Here is a 19,677-nt window from a genome sequence, read left to right as displayed (position 1 = left end):
GTGGGAGTGTTCTAGAGAGAGTTTAATGGATAGGTGGTGGTTGTTGAAGTTGTGGTGGAAATCTATGAGAGAGTTCAAGCCATCTGGCCAGAGGATGAAAATATCAATGTGTCTCAGGAATATTATTGGTTTTGTGGTGCATTTGTCCAGAAATTCTTCTTTAAGGTGGCCAATGAGGAGGTTGGCACATTGGGGAGCCATCCTAGTACCAATGGCTGTTCTCATGGTTTGGACAAAGTGTTTGTTGTTGAATATAAAAATATTATGGGGGAGGATGAAATGGACGAGTTTGGCAATGTGTTTGGGGTGGATATCTGAGGGTTGTCCATTGTCTTGTAAATATTTGAGGCAGGCAGCTCTGCCGTCATTGTGAGGGATGTTGGTGTATAGGGAAGTGACATCCATGGTGGCAAGGATGGTGTTCTGAGGCAGGTGGTTAATGTTGCAGAGTTTGTAGAAAAAGTTGGTTGTTTCCTGAAGGAAACTGGCTCAAAGGCTTGTCTCTAAATAAAAGGCGTGTCTCTAATATCCTGGGACCGACACGGCTACAACTACACTGCATCATCCAAATGCTATCTGCAGTGTTATTGTTGCTGTGTTGGTCCCAGGATGTGAGAAAGACAAGGTGGCTGAGCTAATACCTTTTACTGGACAACCACTGTGGATTGGGATATCCTGTACAAAAGGGCTGCTCAATTAGACTTTAATGGATACTTATTTGGAAAATCCAATACAAGCACACTGCAAGAGGAAATACTGGAGACAAGATGGAGCATCGAATGCCTGGGGCCTGTAGTCTCATGGCACCACGCCACTATATTAAAGAGAGGCCCGTCCACAGTGTAGCAATGTAGTTTGGTCTTCCTCTCTTGTGTTTCCTCTCCTCCAGCTCAGCATTCCCTGCAGCTCTTTTCTTTGACGAGATCAAACACATTGTCAAAGCTTAGCCACTGCCTATGTTGACTGTGTATTTTAATTCTAGTTCAGAGAAAGACTGAAGAGCTCAAGAAAGACAGCATTCACGTCGCTACTGCTGCTGGAAATGGTAAACTGATACCCAGAGGAGCTGCTTCTGCTTTCCCTCTTGGAGGGCTGCATTCAATTCTGGACACACTAATACCTATTGGATAGTGACAAAGGGCAGGGAACTCAGAAAAGAGCAGCAAAAATGGTTTGGGATTAGAAGGACTGACCAGATTAAAAGAACTAGAAGTGTGGCTTCTCTGAGCCATAACTGAGGGAATATGACTTGTTGCAAGATTGTGAAGGATATAAATAGTAAGGTAGAAGGTGAATTATAAGGGGTGGCACAAGGAAATATAACTGAGTAATGGGATTCGTTGTGACTGGATGTCAGGAAAAGCTTCCTGCCAACCATTTTTACTGGATTGGGAATAGCTGTCTGAGAGGAGTGGTGGAAACCCCTTAATTTTGGATATTTATGTGTAGACTAAGGGCTTGTCTACACAGGCAACGTTAAATCGCTGCCGTGGCACAGCACTGGGAGAGAGCTCTCCCACTGCTCTAAAAACAACAAAAACACCTCTACAAGGAGAGTAGCTACCAGCGCTGGGAGCCCTGCTGTCCAGTGCTGGTGCACTGTCTATGCTGACACGTTACAGCGCTAAAACTTGCTGCGCTCAGGGGTGTGTTTTTTCACATCCCTGAGCGAGAAAGTTGCAGCGCTGTCAAGTACCAGTGTAGACAAGCCCAAAATATAGGAAACAGTCTTGCACTGGCAGGGGATGGATTAGAAGATTTAATAGGAGTTTCCCCCTCTAGCTTCCAGTCTCTTGCTTCTCAAGACAGCAGAGGTGGGAACTGCTTTAGACACTATAGCCCTGATCCAACACTTTACTTAAGTGCTTAGATTTAAGCAGTGAGCAGTCCTGTTAACTTCAATGGGACTATTCCTTGTTTAAAATTAAGCCCATGCTTTACTGCACATGCTTAAGTACTGTATGGGATAAAGGCCTATATGTCCTTTCCCCGACCAAAGCAGGGAAGGGCTCCACACTGATGGACAGCAACCCTACCAATGGTTTAGGAGCAGTGTGTTGATAAGCTCCAAAGATGTTCCAACTAGGTGGCATGTGTTAAGGAAGGGGAGGGGAGAGAAGGGGTGTTGAAAAGCCAGGGAGGGAATTCCTCTCAAGATGCTAGGAAGAAATGCTCTCCTAGAACACAACGCCTTCCCTAATTAATTTTCATTGCTGCTATTCAGATATACATGCAGTGCTGTCACAAGACCTCAGCAGTTTAGGCATTTTGTGCGACATGGAGGTATGGTTCTCCGGTCCCTACAATTATACATTTTATTCTTAACAATTTTCCCTCTGAAAAAGAGCTGACTCTACATTGAATTTGCTGTTTTCAAATTTAAGTTTAATGAAGACTTCATAAGGCTGTTTGAGGAATCTCTGCGCACACTGTCCCATATTGGGCCACCAACTATTCTAGCATATAGGCCAGAATCATCAAGAGAAGGCCTGGAGATACAGGTGATGTTTCTTTCTGCTACATGGTAGTGTGTTTGTATTAACCCCCAAGAGCCGCAGGAGGGAAAAATGAAGTCTGTGTAAGATGCTGCCATCTGTCAAACTCAACTTGCAAGGGTTTCATTAGCAGTGAGGTGGTCATTCACTAGGGCACTGAAATGTCTAATCCACGTACCAAAATACATTAGACTGTGCAAGCATCCCACACTATTTTATGCTGAGGATATGTTTCTAGGGCAAAATCTAGTTCTTTCACTAAAACTGAGATATACAATCTTATTTTGGTTTATGCATAATGATGCATGCACAGTACATAGTTCTGGGTACCCAAAGTGGTATATGTTTATCTAATAGAGACAACACTGCTTCAAAAATAAGACAATGGCCAAGCAATCTAAATATCATTCTGTAAGGGCTGGGAGCTGGAAGCAGACAGTGTTCCACTGACCAGAGCTGCTCTTTAAACACACCTGATCATTTATCTGACTTTGATCCAGGGCGCTGGGACTCAGAAACACCTTGTAAAATAAATAAATAAATAAGCAAGCAAGCCACAGGGGAAGGAGGAAAAACGGTCTCTGAAAATAGTTTTTGCCAGGAACCCAGGCAACAAAAAATTTGCAACACTGCCCAGGCTCCTCGATCACCAACTTTGCAGGATCCCTAATGAAATAAATTGGCTAACTTACAGTGCTTGGCAATCTCCTTAGAAAGTAAAAGGGAGCCATAGTCTTCAAACTGTCATGCTAATCAGCTCAGAAGCTTGGTTGTGCATGCATAGACTGAAGTAAAGGACTTTAAAACATGGCGTTTTTGAAGGTGCCTCCTTTTCCTAGAATAGGAGAATTATAGAAACATCACATCAGCATGCAAATCCTTGTTTTCCTCTCCCACGCCTCCATTGTAGATAGAAGAGGAATCTACTGCAACATGTGAGTACTGTGGCAGCTTGCTGAAATTATTTCCTTCCTATGAAGATCTTGACCCAACCTCTGAAGATTATGAATCAGTAAGCGATTGGAAAGAGTTAACAGAGCTTCTCCATGAATCACCCCCTACTGGAGTAACACCACTGCTTTACTTTTCAGTTTTTCTGTTGTGAGCAAAATCAGGATCTCTATGAGTACATCACTACTGAAAAAAAGAATTATGAGAACGCTAGAAATAAGTCAATCTCCGTTGACCCTCATGCAGCCCACGGCAGTGAAGTGGACAGGCAGCAAGCAAGGGAGAAAGAATATCAAAGGTACCATTTGCTGGTAAAATATAGCGAACTGTGCAGTTAGTTTTTTTTCGGGAACAACATTCTAACCTGGGGGAGACAATGCGGAGAAATTCAAAATATAGCAAATGGGAGTAAAAAGAGAATCTGCGCCAAACAGGAGGAATATATGTCAGGAAAAGTCCAGAGAGGGCCTGCTCAGCATGTGTTAGTATATGCCCCACTTGCACTGTCTTCTAACTTATATTAGTGACATCTTTGGCTTTAGTAATCTCCAGAAAGTAAATGAAGCCAGACTCATAATCGCAAACTGACAGTGTTTTAGGCCTAAGTCTTGCCCCAAATGCTTAAGCCACATTTTTCAGAGAGATACTGATTTTGGATGCCTTTGGTTTTGGGGTAACCAAACTGAGATACTTCGAACCCACTTGTCAGGTGCTGAATACTCGCAAAATTGACATGTATTTGGGTTGTGAGTGCTCAGCACTTCTTAAAAGTTATATTTGGTGTGTGTGTGTTTATGTAATGTATATATATCAGGTCAGTCCTTGGTGTCAAGGTGGCAGTGAAGATCAATGGCAACTGTCCTGCAATTCCACATTATTACTACTTCGAGAGGTCTGTTTAGAAGGATTTATTAGATTGTTTTAGCATCAAGTGATACTTCTAGCAGTAGCAATACAGAAAAAAGGCCAAACCTTTCAGGTATGCAAGACAGCAAGATAATGAGAAAACAGTAAAAGGTTTGTCTGTTCTCTCCAAACTCCATCTCTACCTACAGTAGCAACACTATCCTGTACCATCAATCAAATGAAATGGTGACTTCTCTCCTTCCTTAAAGAAAGAGAAAAGCAAAATAGGATGGAGCTGCAGAGAGTGGTAGAAATAGGCTAATGCCAGTACTCACCGTTACAAATTTAATTTTTAGAGAAGGCATTGGTAGAGCCTTTTTCTTGTCCAAGCAGAAAGATAATAACCAGATAAATGAATTCTAACCCTCTGCACAACTGATGAGTAATAAAAAGAGATTAGCTGGATAGTGATATCCCCACTGCAGTATGGACCGGTCATCCATTTTACTGCATATCTTACTGTGCATGTCCAGTTTCTCGGCCCTTAAAAGGAAGCCAAAAGCCAGTGCAAATATCTGGGCCTACTCCATAAACTTAAAGAACAAAAATAAAGTGCCAGGGGAAATATTAAGAACATTTCTATCCCTAAACGCTGAGTTACAGTAGGAGTTCCATGTACTCCTATAATTTATGTACTCCTATAATGTAAGTATATTGCACTATGTACCAAATTTATAATGTATTTGGCTTAATTTTAAACTTGGATAAAGAGAATAACATCACAGAATAGCATTAAATAACAGCCCCCAATTATCGGTTTTGTTTCTTCCTAATCTATTCTTGCCATGGCTTGCCCAGCATTGGTTATTAGGACAGATTCTTGAGCAGACTTTAGAAGTATGTTTAGCCAGCATAACATACCTGAAGCTGTGCTGGATACAAAACTGCAAGAGAGAGGCCATTATTTTCTGTATTAAGAAATCTGTGTAGTGTGGATAAATTCCAGTCATTCCATCTTGAAATCCAGTATGCCCACTGCCCTAGCTGTTTAAAAAGATGTTGCACATTATTTAAAGGCTGGGTCAGCTTGTCAAGATAACGCATGGCAGTGTAGAAGTCTTCACCGTGAAATAAAAATCTGTCACATAGTCTGTTAATTTAGGGCTCATGAGACTTCACAGACATTCAGCGCAAAATAAAACCAGATCTTCTGACTCAATCTTTTATCGGACCCCAGCAGTTCTGAGCTTAGGAATTCTTCCTTTGTTTTCCAGCTCATCAGCATTACTGGCAGAATTTTTGTTATCATTTTATCACCACACTGAATATCCTCAGAAGCAGGAGAGGAAATTTCCAGCTCTGCCACCATAACACCATATTCTGTACTTCCCCTTATGTTCTGAATATCAGTTACAAAATATCAATTAAAGAATCTTGCAAGATGTCAAATCTCTTCTGTACAAGATGCATATTTACTAATGAGCTAAAAACTGTAATGTATGCAGAGTTGGTCAAACAATCAAGTAACAGTCAAATTTTACATCATACAGTAATCTATAAAAGGGCCCAATTCTCCTTTTGTGCACAGATTTCATAGTGGCATCATTTTACTGTAGCCAATGGAGTTACTTGCAGTTGCAGAAGTAAGAGGAGAATCAGGCCCAAATAGCAGCTCACTTGCATTACTGCTGCAAAGACATTTGAATTGCACTTGTACCTTTCAAAGCAAGACGTTTGGAATTTATGTCCTGTATGTTTTTGCTTTATAGGCAACAGGAAAGACAAATAGCAAAACAGTTTGCATTCATGGCAGCAGAGCAGGCCAGCTTCGTTGAATGTGAGTTGGATTTTTTGTATTGTTACAATGAACTTCAACGGAAAATTTGTGCCAGAGTTGGAACGGGCTCTCTCACTGGATGTGGATTTCAATGCCTGCTCTCTAATTTATTATCAAGTGTGCCCTGCCTTTTATGTTAAGATGGCTCCTAACGTGAAAAAAGAAACAGGCCCAGTTGTATTACACATTTACACAGGGTGGCGTCTCTCATTCAGACTTCAAAGGCTTATGCCTGAACTGTTTGCTTTAATATGCAATTTTACACACACACAAGCTACCTTAATAGAACATGAAGGTTGCAAAGTCAAGCCCTGAAAAGTTAGGAAATGCCAGAATTAAGGTTGCCTGTGCAATCTTCAGTTGGCCTCTTTGTACATATGCATTATGACAGTCTGTAATTACAGTTTTTCACAGGACCATGCTTCATTCAGTGCACAGGATGGGTGGGGCTCAGTTCATGAGATGCTATTTGCACATTTTGTTTTATCCTCATTGTTCAATGTGTGGTCCTGAGCCTTATTTGCTGCACATTATTCAGAGTCTCTCCTGAAGTGAGAATTATTAATTTTCTCATGGGCTCATCACTGTAGTGTCTAAGTGCTTCACAAATATTAACTTATCTTCAAAAAACTCCAGTGACATGAGGGTTGCTATTATCCCCATTTTATGGCTGAAGAACTGAGGCACCGAGATTAAGGTAAAAAGTATATACTTATTTGGGCACCCAATTTGAGATGCTTAGGACCTGGTTTTTCAGTGTACTTATTATGTAGCACTTTATGTATTCAAGCACAGCTCCCATTGACTTCAGTTGCAGTTGTGAGTGCTCAGCACTTCTGTAAATTGAGCCCTGTGGTCTCAGGCTGAAAGGAAGAACACACAATTAGTGATCAACTGTGAAAAGTTTGATTTAAGTGACTTGCCCAGCATCACCTAGGAACGCTGTGGCAGAGGCAGGGATAGAATCCAATTATCCAGGACCACATTCAACTACCTTAATCATGAGACCATCCTTCCTCTTCCTGCAATCCCCAGCCTCATTCACTAGACAGCTTCCAATTTTGGGGGGTGGAGGTGGAGGGGAGAAGTAGGGGTCCTACAAAAAACAGTCTCCTTCACTGCATAGCCCTGATTTAGCCTCAAAGCAGATCTAACCTGTGCACTGAATGAGACAGGGGTCCTGTGTGTGTGGTGGGGGGCGGGGGGGGAGAAGAATGTGATCATGTAATTAAAGACTGTATCATAATACATATACACCAGGGGGGGAAATTAAGGGAGCAAAGTAACCTTAACTCTGGCACTTCTTAACTTTGTAGTGCTTGACTTTGCAATCTTAATAATTTTCTTTTAATATAGGTTGTGTGTATAATGTCCTAGGATTTGAAAAAAGCAAACTGAAAAACATTCCTTCATGTGGCATCATATTGTCACCCATATGAGTCATCAGCAGGGTTGGAACCTTTGGATTCACTGCACAGACCTCTGTCACTTGAGCTGAGTAACTGATAGCATTAGAAATTTGTCATCCTCTATGCAAACCAGCACAGAGGGTGCAAGATATAGCCATTAAAAGTGGGTTTCACAGAAATTTGTTGACAGAGGAATGGTGAGATTAAAGAATCCTGATTTTCATTCTGGGCTCTGAAAGTGACTGTGCACTAGTGCGCACAGACCCTTATGCCCTCTGCCCCTGTCTTCTCTTCCCCACCACTGATTCCTTGTCCCAATCCCATTCTCCTTTCCTACCCAGTCCTACTCTCCATTCCTCTGGTCCATCATCTCAGTTTGGAAAGGACTTGCTGGGCAAGAAGACAATCTGTCTCTCCCCTTAAATGATAATTGGGAATCATTTAAGAACACGTTAGTAGGTGCCCAAAATATCAAAATTGAGGAAGGAGGCCTCAATTGACTTGGTTTAGAGGGGAAGTAAAGACAGCTAAAAAAATTATATGTAACAAAGAAAGGGAAGTAGATAGGAATTAAATAAAATCAGAAGTTAGGAATGGTAGAAATTTGATAAGGGAAGCAAACAGACACAAGGAGAAATCTGTGGCCAGAAGAGTAGAGTTAAGGACAATAAGAAGGAGTTTTTAAAATGTTAGGAACAAAAAGAATCCTGACAATGGTATTGGTCCATTACTAGATGGAAATGGAAGAATTATCAACAATAATGCAGAAAAGGCAGAAGTATTCAATAAATATTTCTGTTCTGGACTTGAGGAAAAAAAGGTTGATTTAATCACATCTGGTGATAACACTCTTTCCATTCCACTTGTATTTCTGGAGCATGATAAACAGAAGCTACTAAAGTTAGGTCCCCATAGCTAGCTCTTTTAAAATTCCTGGATGCATGTTGAGAGCTCACAAGATCATTAATATTGCTTTTCAATAAGTGTTGGAGCACTGGGGAAGTTCCAGAAGACTGGAAGAAAGCTAATGTGCCATTTTTGAAAAGGGTAAACCGGATGACCTGGGAATTATAGGTCTGTCAATATTGATCCCAGGCAAGATAATGGGAGACGCTGATCATTAAAAGAGGGTGGGTAATGTAGTAAATGCAAATCAACATGCATTTATGGAAAATAGATCCTGTCAAACTATCTTGATATATGTTTTTGATGAGATTATAATTTGGGTGATAAAGGGAATAGCATTGCTGTAATAGACTTCTGTAAGACGTTTGACTAGGTATTGCATGATATTTTGATTAAAACTAGAATGATATGAAATTAACACAGCACACATTGAATAGATTAAAGACTGGCTAATTGTTAGGTCTCAAAATGTAATTATAAATGGCAAATTTTCATTGAGTGAGTGTGTTTCTAGTGTGATCCCGCAGGGATCAGTTCTGGGCCCTACACTATAACATTTTTATCAATGATCTGGAAGAAAGCTTGCAGAAGACACAGAAATTGTGGGAGTGGTAAATAAGGATGAGGACAGCTCTGAGAGAAGGGAGCATGCCCAGTGAGGACAGAATTTTCAGAGATTTTAGCTGTTAAGCTTTAGCAAGTCTCTACAAAGACTGAATTTTTCAAATGCTTATAACTTGGCCAAATTTGGGCAGATTTCCACAGGTATGGCAAAATCCACATCCTTGACACAAAGGCCACCCCTCAAGTGTCTGCTGCAAAGGAAGTAGGCACCAGAGCGTTTCAGATAAAAGGTCTCAAGAATTCAACAACTTATTGGCCATTTCAGAGAAGGCGGCTATGGAAAAATCTGTTTTGGCTGAAATATTTCAAAATTTTTTCAAGCCATGGCAGACACCCAGCATGGAAAATTTATGTGCAAATGGTTGAAGTTTGCAAGTTATAAGCAACTGAAAACAGGGTCTTCTAATGAGAAATGTTGGGCAAACTTAATAATATGTGGTGCTACTAGCACCCCACCTATAAATATGTAACTCTTTTCTTTTCTCCTTAGATTCAAAGCAACTCAAAACCATTTCCTACCAGCTCTCCCGTGAGCCACCTTCCCCTGGAGGCTGGACTCTCATGCCTTATGAGACAGTTGAGAGACTAGAGAAAGAGGAAATTAACTATAGTATTACTTGCTGTGACTTTACCATTGCGGGTGGAAAGGTAACAGCACCTGTACTTTCTCTGTGCTAGATCCCCACTCTTGGTTCTGACCCTTCCAGGGTGACATTCACCTCTGTGCACAAGGCCTTAAGAAGGGCCTTAGTGGGACTTAAATGATGTGTTGGCCTTTCACTGCCTCTGGTCATTGGGGTGAGTTTCACTCCCAGTGTGCAAGAGGCCAGGAACTCATAACACTGAGGAATTTAGAGAGCTGCTCCCTCCACCATGGTCTGACCCACAGTTCTGTGTCAGTTCCTTTATCAGAGAGACCATGGCCAGCAAAGGAGCTTCATCCATTTGCTGCTTTGCCAGCAGCCATTGGGACAGTTTTAGTGACTTGAGCTTTTAGTGTTTCTTGACGGTCAGAGTCTTGCTAATTTCCTTTTCTTTTTGCCTTTACCTGGTAGTCCTCTCCATCTTAGCTTGTGTCTGAAGTGGGAATACGGTGCAGTCCTTCTATTGAGGAACAAAATGAGCTGTAACATGTAGCAGGGGAACATGATCTAGTAATGAAAGCACTAGGCCAGCAGTTCAGGAGATCTGTGTTCTAATCCTAGAACTTCAAACCTCTCTGTGCCCGTCTAAAGTAATTGTATGGCCACCATTACCACAGGCATCTTATAGACTTTGGAGATGTCTACACTAGCAAGCTTACAGCCACACAGCTATACCAAAGCAGCTGCGCCGCTGTAAGATCGCTTGTGTAGCCACTCTACATCGATGGGAGAGAGCTCTCCTGTCAACATAATAAAACCACCTCCATGAGCACTGGTAGCTGTGTTGGCGGGAAAAGGTCTCCCACTGACATAGCGCTGTGCACACCGGCATGTCTGTCGGTGTAACTTATGTCACTCGGGGGTGTTTTTTTCCATATCCCTGAGCAACATAAGTTATAAAGACAAAAGTGGTAGTGTAGACATGGCCTTAGATTGGGGTGGGCAAATTTTTTGGCCTGAGGGCCACATCTGGGTATGGAAATTGTATGGTGGGCCATGAATGCTCACGAAATTAGGGGTTGGGGTGTGGGAGGGGGTGAGGGCTCCAGCTGGGGGTGCGGGCTCTGGGGTAGGGCCAGAAATGAGGAGTTCAGGGTGCAGGAGGGGGCTCCGGGCTGGGGGAGTGAGGGCTGCAGCTGGCAGGGCGGGCTCTGGGGTGCAGGAGGGTGGGACTGAGGGGTTTGGAGAGGGTCAGGGGCACAGGCTCTGGACAGTGCTTACCTCAAGCAGCTCCCAGAAGCAGCGGCATGTCCCCCCTCTGGCTCCTATGTGCAGGTGTGGCCAAGCAGCTTTGCACGCTGCCCCGTCCACAGGCGCTGCCCCTGCAGCTCCCATCGGCCTTGGTTCTGGCCAATGGGAGCTGCGGGGGGGGGGTGAGGGGGGACACTTGGGTCAGGGTCAGTGTGCGGAGCCCCCTGGATGCCTCTACATGTAGGAGCTGGAAGGGGGACATGGTGCTGCTTCCAGGAGCTGTGCGGAGTGGGGCAAGCCCTAGACCCCACTCCCCAGCAGAAGCTCGAGGGCCAGATTAAAACATCTGAAAGGCTGGATACAGCCCCCGGGCTGTAGTTTGCCCACCCCTGCATTAGATTGTAAAGTCTTCAGGCCACAGATCCAAGTAACATGGGGAGGGTGAGTGAGAGGGGGGAAAAAATCAACATCAAGTTTTTTTAACTCCAAGCTAAGAGCCAGGCTTTCCTGAAGTGGGTGTAATAAGGCACTAAGCCCTTAAGAAGATAAACACATGAACAATTGGGAGATTGTGCCTTTAATAGTGAGGTTTATGTGAAGATCCAACTCATCATTTTTTTTCTTCTTTTTAATATGTAGCTAGTGAAGCGACAGTTCTTGGAAAAATACTACAAACATGGAGGAAAGTTCCTTACCATATTTCCAGATGGTACAGCACAATTATTGTATCCTTCACAAGGCTCATTTACCTGAGCAGTCCAGAAATTTGATCACATTTTAAAAAATTAGTTCCTTTTACCTCAGAGTAACTTGATGTATCACTTACATTTGCTACCGCAGCCCAAAAAATGCTAATTTAAAAAAATTGATTTAGATTTTCAAGACCAACTAGTGACACCTTCAATGGCCCCTGATTTTCAGGAAGGACTGAACATCTGCCCTGTGAAAGTCAGATCCCTTCCTAATGTCTCAGGTTAGGCACCCAAAAATTACTGCTCGCTTGACAATTTAGGGTTTAAATCTTAACTAGTATTTTATGATGATAAAGGCATGTTCTACAAACGATGCCAGTCTCAATCTTAGAAGTTCTATTCCTGATGACCAGAATAACTCCTCTCTTCTCCAAGGAACTGCAGCTGCTGTAGAAGTACTGAGTGTTACTGCTGTGATAGGTTCAAGATTTGAATGCTGTGCATTCTTGACTGAGTATTGCCTGGTAATATTTCATGACAAGAGGATGTTTGTTTGGAGAACTAGATTGGATTTCTATGTGAGAGGGTGGCAGGGTAACACTAGGGTTACCATACTTAAAAAAATAAAAAAAGAGGACACTCCACGGGGCCCTGGCCCCGCCCCTTTTCCACCCCCGGCCCTGCCGCAACTCCACCCCTTCCCCGCCCAACTCCGCCCATTCCCCAAAGTCCCCGCCCTAACTCCCCCTCCTCCCTCCCAGCCACGCGAACAGGGCTGCCCAAGAGCTACCGGCTTCACGGTTTGCCGGGCAGCCTCCAGACCCTGTGCCCCCGGCTGGGCGCTTCCCAGGGAAGCGCCCAGCCGGGGGCACAGGGTCTGGAGGCTGCCTGGCAAACCGTGAAGCCGGTAGCGCTCGGGCTTCGGGCAACCCCCTTGCCTCCGGACCCTGCGCCCCCGGCCAGGCACTTCCTCTCCCGGGCTCCGGCTGCTCTGCTCCTCCCCTGACTCTTCGGCTCTGTTTAAGAGCCAAGCTGCCCGAGCCAGCACTACGGGCTTCGGGCAGCCCCCGTGCCTCCGGACCCTGCGCCGCCGGAGCAGAGCAGCTGGAGCCGGGGAGGAGAAGTGCCCGGCCGGCGGCTGGGGTCCGGATGCAAGGGGGCTGCCCGAAGCCGGTAGCACTGGCTCGGGCAGCTTGGCTCTTAAACAGAGCCGAAGGCTGAGTCGGGGAGGAGCAGAGCAGCCGCGGGAGAGGAAGTGCCCGTCTGTATTTTTCCCAGACATGTTCGTCTTTTTGGCAATTCCCCCCGGACGGGGGTTTGATTGCCGAAAAGCCGGACATGTCCGGGAAAAACCAGACGTATGGTAACCCTAGGTAACACAAGAATAGGAGCCACTTATTTGCCAACCCCCCGCCCTGCAGTAACAGAAGGCTCAGACATACTAACTTAGAATCAATGGGGGAAGGGGGAAGCAAAGCTTCCCCAAACCTGGGAATGGCAAAGGATAATACCTATCCTGAAGTCTTAGCTGTCACGGTGGTGATTGCTACAGAGATTTAAGAACAGCCACCGTAAGCTCCACAACCTTAATGATAGTGGGTAGGGTTACCATATTTTGTGCCTCCAAATGGAGGACACTCCACGGGCCCACGGGCCCGCCCCCTCAACCAAAGTCTCCGCCCCATCCCCTGCTTCCCGCGAATATTTGATTCGCGGGAAGCCTGAAGCAGGTAAGGGGGGTGTGGGGGGAAGAGGCGCGGCCCAGGCTGGCCCCCCGGCGGCTCCAGCCTGGGTCGGCTCGGGCCCTGGGGTGCCGGCGCCGGCCGACCACCCCCGGCCCGCCCAGCACTGCCGGCCCCCGGCGGCCCGGCGCACCCCCCAGCTCCCGGCCCCGCGGGCTCGGCTCCCCGGCCCGGCTCTCGGCTCCCCGCCCCTCGGGCCCGGCTCCCGGCCCGGCTCTCGGCTCCCCGGCTCCCGGCTCCCCGGCCCCACGGGCCCGGCTCCCGGCCCGGACCCCGGCCCGCACCGCGCCCCCAGCTCCCCGCCCGGCACTGTGACCCTGGCCCGGCACTGCGCCCCTGGTTCCCGGCCCGGCACCATGCCCCCGGCCCCGCACCGGCCCCGGCCGAGCACCACCGAGCCCTCCCGATTTTCCCGGACATGCCCGGCTTTTGGGGATTTCCCCCCGGACGGGGATTTGAGCCCCTAAAAGCCGGACATGTCCGGGAAAATCCGGACGTATGGTAACCCTAATAGTGGGGTTACTGCCGCATTGTGATGAAACTGGCTTGCATCAGGGCAGACTCCATTTTGAAGCATATGCATTCAAAACGGAACAGAGCTTGGTTTGAAATAACAAACACCTTTAATACCCTTAAGTATCCTAGAGCACTTGGCAAAGCCACAAGCTGGACACTGGTAGTGCTGCACTGATGCTCCCAGTGTGCACCCTGCAGCATGTCACACACAGGCTCAGCTCTTAGAACCTTTGTGCTATACTGACTTGGCCAGGGCACCAGGTAGATCTGCCACTCTTTTGGAAAGAGCACTGGGAGATCATTTACCTGCAGTTGGCGCTTCAGTTTAACACCTCAAATGGAGCTGCACCTCTCACAGTGCAACAGCCTCCCCTGCCCCAGTGTAGCACTGGAGTGTCAATCACTGGGAGCAACTATGTGGCCAAGTTCACCCACAAGCTTCTTCAGGAGACGCAAGCACTTTAGAACCTGAGCTATGCTGATATACCCCCAGCCATGGGTGTCCATTCTTGAAAATGACTTTCAAATGGGTAGATCTAAGATTAACCTTTTGAGAAGTGTCCTGTGTTTAAGAAGGAGTATGTAAAAGATACTAGGGAAGATACAAGTCATGAATTTACAAGACATCAAGAACTGTTTAAACCCAACAGAAATAGAACATCTCCAAGTGACTCTGTAGTCCTGAAACTAGCTTTACCATTGTCCATTGCAACACTCTTAAGATCCTCTTGTTGTTTTTCCTTTGCAGCGACGTTTTTCTGACTCAGTGACACACCAGACAGGACTTATTGAAATATTGCTCCCAAAATGAACATGGGTTTGAAATAACTTCCCTGCTTTTGCTATCAACCCCCACCCCTACTCAGTTCCAGAGATAGAGCTATTAATTAGAATTGTCAAATTACAAGATGCCATAAATGTGCATGACGCATGTTAAATCAAGTCTACCAGAGATAACTTATCCCTGGGCTCAAAAGATATTTCTGAAGAGCAAATGTTTTGCTTTTCAGATTGCACCAAGTGTTTGGGTTTGTTGGGTTTTTGTTGCTTGGGGTTTTTGTTTTTTTATTTGCGTTATGATTTCCATGGGGACGATACATCCAGCCCCAGATTTCCTTATAGGGTTTCACTGCTCCCATTACAATTACACAAGTTGATTCAATATACCCAGAACATTTTTCCAGATATGTGTCCATAGGTGCTGACTTTTATTTTTCCCTGGGGGTGCTCCAGCCCCTCTCTGCCCTTCCCCATCCCCCAAGACCCTGCCCTCACTCTGCCTCTTTTCACCCCTGCTGCACCCCCTCCCCGAGGCCCTGTCCATCTGCCACTCGCTGCTCTCCACCCTGCCCCAAACCTCTCCCTAAGCTGCTGATCAGCTGTTTGGTGGTGCCCCTGGCCTAGCTGATTGGGAGTGCTGCCAAACAACTGTGGCTGGTGGGTGTTGAGCACCCACTATTTTTTTGGAGCACCCACGGAGTCAGCGCCTATGTATGTGTCTTTAGTGTACATTGGCTAAGTGGTGTTACCTACCTCTTTGGTTACTATTGTAAGGAATCATTTCTGTTTAAATGGGAGAACACGTTAATAGAGTCCTCCATCCCTCACCACTTACTGCTGGTTGCATACAGACCACCTGTACACACAGCTCCTCACAGGCTACAATGAAACATTTTTTTGGAAACCTGTAAGCCAGGGGTAGCCAACCTGGGGCTCTGGAGCCACATGCGGCTCTTCAGAAGTTAATATGCGGCTCCTTGTATAGGCACCGACTCTGGGGCTGGAGCTACAGGCACCAATTTCCAATGTGCCAGTGGGTGTGCTCACTGCTCGACCCCTGGCTCTGTCACAGACCCTGCCCGCACTCCACCCCTTCTCACCGCCTCCCCTGAGCCTGCAGTGCCCTCACTCCTTCCCCCTCCCCTCCCAGAGCTTCCTGCACACCATGAAACAGCTGATCAGGAGGTGCTGATCGGGGAGCTGCCGGTGGGTAGGAGGGAGGTCCTGGGAGCGGGGTGGGGGAGCTGCTGATGTATTACTGTGACTCTTTGACAATGTACATTGGTAAATTCTGGTTCCTTCTCAGGCTCAGGTTGGCCACCCCTGCTGTAAGGGATTACTCTTACCATCATTCATCCTCTGACATCAAGATACATTGTTGGAAGGGACTTGGCCTCTAACACCCCCTGGTGGCCATTTCCTTGGCCCCAAAATGGCCTGTCTCTGTCATAGTCTTCCTAACCTGGCCACTTAAAAGTTCAGTCCTCTCCCAGGGTGATATAAGGTCCAACTACAGTTCCAAATAAATATTGAAACTAATAATTCTTCTGCCCCAGTTGGGCTAAACTGTAGTTCTCTTCTTGGCCCCTAAGCCCAGGTCCTGCAAAGCATCTCCTAGGCTGGCTTCCTCCCAGTAGGTTTTCCCTCCACTCCCTCTCTTCCCTGGGGAGTCTGGTAGCTTCCCTCAAGGACATCCCTGCTCTAACAGGCCCTGCCCCCACAGGAGCCTTACCTTTTCCATGGGGCTCTCTTCCACCCTGACTCCTCCAGGCCCTTCCAAGAGAGAAAACACCTCTCCTATATCTCCCCCTACTGAGTTACCAGTTCTGTGTAAGCAGTTGTCTCTGACCTCCCTGCAGCTGGGGTCAGTCATTCTAATTAAGTCGCTATCACACACAGCTGGGGGATAGCTGCCAGGACCCAGGTGCGGCTAAGCCTGAGACAGAGCCCCTTGGTTAAAATATTGGCAGCTCAGTCTCAGGGGATTTAAACAATATTCTAGCTGCTGTGACAACTTTTGTATTATAAAACACTTACCAAGCTATTGAATGCTTGATAATAGGGCAGTTCTACTAGCCAAACAATGAGGCTTTGAACACCTTATCTGAACACAGCTATCCATCTGGCAATCTGGCCGTTATCATTGTGCAAAAGAGGAGAGGTTATATTTGTATAGTACAGGAAGACAAGCCAAATAATGCAACAATCCAAGCAGTGTTTGAGTCCAGTGGCAAAGGTACTTGCTATCATCCAAACGGAATTGTATGGTATGTCCACGTAAAGCAAATCACCTGGTTTTCTGTTTAGCATGTGCTGACACATTTGTAGCTCAGAAGGGTTATTTTCCCCCTTTGTTTAAAAATGAGCATTTTAATAGCATCTTTTAAATAAATTCAAATGCCAAGCTCTAGCCTAGGTCGGGTGCTTTCCAACTTACAGTTTTATTTATGATCTGAGGCCATGATCCTGCAGCCAGTTAATCGTGTGCATAAGCAAGTCCATTAAGGTGAATGGAACCACTCTTATGCTTAAGCGCATATGAAATGTTTGCGGGATCAGGGCCCATTGTTGTAAAACATACAAAGCCAACCTAAATCACAGGTGAAGACGTCAGATGAAAACCATAAATCCCTCTGAACTAGACATGGAACAACCCTTGAACTGTACAGTATTTGCAGAGCTGTGTTTTGTGCACCGGGGACTCCTCCTTGGAAGCTGAGAAGCCTGGGAGTGGGATGATGTATGGGGAAAACTGTTAACAGTAATTCCACTTTTTACTCCCCACCCACACAAGCAATAAATTTGCCTAAAATACCATACAGCAAAGTCAGTAAATGTAAAGTCCTGGAAACTGTGCAGCAAATTAAAGAGAAGAAAACACAGTGGGGTGAAAGCCTCTCATTTTTCTACTTCTGGTTATTTAGGGTTCAACTCTGCAAGGACCAAACCCCCTTAGCAGCTTTTGACTTCACTAGGAGTTGAGCATCTCCTAGAGGTGCTACGTTCAATACTGTGTGAAGTCAAGCCCTTAGGGCCCAGGTTTATGACCTACCTCAGCAGAAGAAAGACTCTCTCTATGACTAGGTTTAGACATGTAAGGGCCCAGTCCTCCAGACCCTTACTCATGAGTAGTCCCTTTGATTGCAGGACAGTAAAAGTTTGCAGGAGTGGGCCTACATTGTATTAGTAACAGCAAGGCATGATCTGTTATGGAAAGCACTAATTTTATTAATTTATTCCCTACTTGTTTAGGATAAACATAAATATTCAGGGAGGACATTATTCAGACCAAGCAGGCAACAGGGTGAGAATGTGGACCTGGCCAAGTAATTTGATGGACTCTGGACCCCGCATTTCATTTAAACCCATCTTTATATCCTTGAACCAATATGTTGGTGTCAGGATAGTTGGACAAGACAAGATTGCGGTTTCTTTTCTTGCCATGGGCCAACAAGCCAAATTCAATGTGGGAACAAAAGTGCAGGTACTTAAGCGCGCGCACGCACACACCTCAGCCCTCCCCCCCATTGGATCAACCGCACGTCTCCTTGCCATTAAACTTCCCTCCTTTTGTTTGGCCACAGGCAGCTTATGCATTTTTTGTAAAATGTTTAGCTATTTTCCCCAAACCTCGCTGGTATCATCGTGGTCAGTTTGTTCGTTGTCCAACCTCCGTAGAACCTCATCCTTAGGTCCAAATCTGGATATAGGTTGAGACTTAAGCGCCCCTGCAACTCCCCCCCCCCCCCCAGTCCATATTATTGGTCTGCAGCAGCCAAACACAGCTCCTGTATACAGATTATTCCTTCCAGAAGCACCAGTAATCTGCACTGGGTGATGTTTAGATTGTAGAGGCCAAGGAATGGATTAAATTACGCAGAGCACCCTTGTTTGTTGGAGTCAGGAAAGATGCAGGCAGAGGGGCATTTCCAGCTTAATTTGTTTAAAATATTTTATTTCAATCACTGAGCATTTTACATGGTTCACATTGTTTCTAATATCACAAGCCAGCAATGAGAACAGCAAATTAAGTCTTTAATTAGCAGGAGTACTGGACAAGCAACCTGCCCTGAGAGAGAAAGAGCGCTTCCCCCTCACAGGTTTGGGGGGGGAGTGGGAGCAGGCTTATGCTCCCATTGCTGGGCATAGCTTTGCTGATGGGCACCTTGCAAGTTTTGCTCTCATGTTTCTCTCTGCTTCTGTGAGTTTTGATCCTCCAGGAACTGTTGATTGCTGTTCTAAACATAAACATTTTATAACTCTCCACCCCCTACACCTTCTTTCTTTCAAAGGTAAGGCAGCCTGGTAAACTTCCACCACCAAAACATGTATGCGAAGAAGACCTGCTGCTGTTTGCCTGCAAAATAAAGATTCAGCGTCTGTTTGATAGACTACATGGATGTTTAAGCTTCCCATCTACTGAGCAGTGGGACAAAATCAAACCCCCTTCCTACCTTGCAACACAGGCTTTAAAATTAATGTACCTTTGTAAGAATTCCGACATAAGTGATGATGTTGACTGTTCAATAAGAGCTATAATAAATGCACCTGTCTGACTAGCAGTGTGTGTGTTGCATAAAGACAATATTAGTTTAATTATTCTGAGGAATATTTGCAGCTGTGTGTGTACTGAAGAATTGCATTGTTTATACACATTTTAAAAAGTAGCTTAAAGGAATCATATACAGTAGGTTGAATTTAAGGACAGCTCTTTTTTCCTTCTCTTACTTCAAAACCTATCCAGGAGGCCAGTAACCCACCTGCCACCAAAGACTGTGCTTTCTACCTTTAGCAGTCCCACTAAGATGAGTGTGATTATTCATGAGTTATACCTAGTGGTAAGTGGTAGTGGAATGATGCCCTTCGGAATGCACTGATTTATGTTAACTGTGTCAAAACATGCACTATTCGGGCATGAGTCAGAGATGCTGCCTTTGCTCATAGTGGTTGAGAGTAGAACCATTTGACCTGTATTTAAAAAAAGAACCCCCCAACTACAAAAATATTGTTTTTAATCATTTTCAGAAATGTAAAATTCCAGTGT

At 45.4% G+C, this 19,677-nt stretch overlaps 1 protein-coding gene across 1 annotated transcript in view; it reads left to right on the top strand.

Annotated features, from left to right (window-relative positions):
- Nucleotides 1-19,192, top strand: part of ERICH6 (glutamate rich 6) — a 34,797-nt gene extending 15,605 nt beyond the window's left edge. The window contains exons 8-18 of the mRNA XM_054039130.1: nucleotides 983-1,045; nucleotides 2,225-2,283; nucleotides 2,385-2,501; nucleotides 3,406-3,507; nucleotides 3,587-3,744; nucleotides 6,062-6,129; nucleotides 9,559-9,716; nucleotides 11,543-11,628; nucleotides 16,748-16,900; nucleotides 17,886-18,117; nucleotides 18,926-19,192. Of these exons, the coding sequence (XP_053895105.1) occupies nucleotides 983-1,045; nucleotides 2,225-2,283; nucleotides 2,385-2,501; nucleotides 3,406-3,507; nucleotides 3,587-3,744; nucleotides 6,062-6,129; nucleotides 9,559-9,716; nucleotides 11,543-11,628; nucleotides 16,748-16,900; nucleotides 17,886-18,117; nucleotides 18,926-19,189 (1,460 nt within the window). The 3' untranslated portion in view covers nucleotides 19,190-19,192. The remainder of the gene's footprint in view (nucleotides 1-982; nucleotides 1,046-2,224; nucleotides 2,284-2,384; nucleotides 2,502-3,405; nucleotides 3,508-3,586; nucleotides 3,745-6,061; nucleotides 6,130-9,558; nucleotides 9,717-11,542; nucleotides 11,629-16,747; nucleotides 16,901-17,885; nucleotides 18,118-18,925) is intronic.
- Nucleotides 19,193-19,677: the final 485 nt, after the last annotated feature.

This window comes from Malaclemys terrapin, chromosome 9 (genome assembly GCF_027887155.1).
Source record: "Malaclemys terrapin pileata isolate rMalTer1 chromosome 9, rMalTer1.hap1, whole genome shotgun sequence".
Classification (NCBI taxonomy): Eukaryota; Metazoa; Chordata; order Testudines; family Emydidae; genus Malaclemys; species Malaclemys terrapin.
This window is presented reverse-complemented; position numbering and strand designations above follow the sequence as displayed.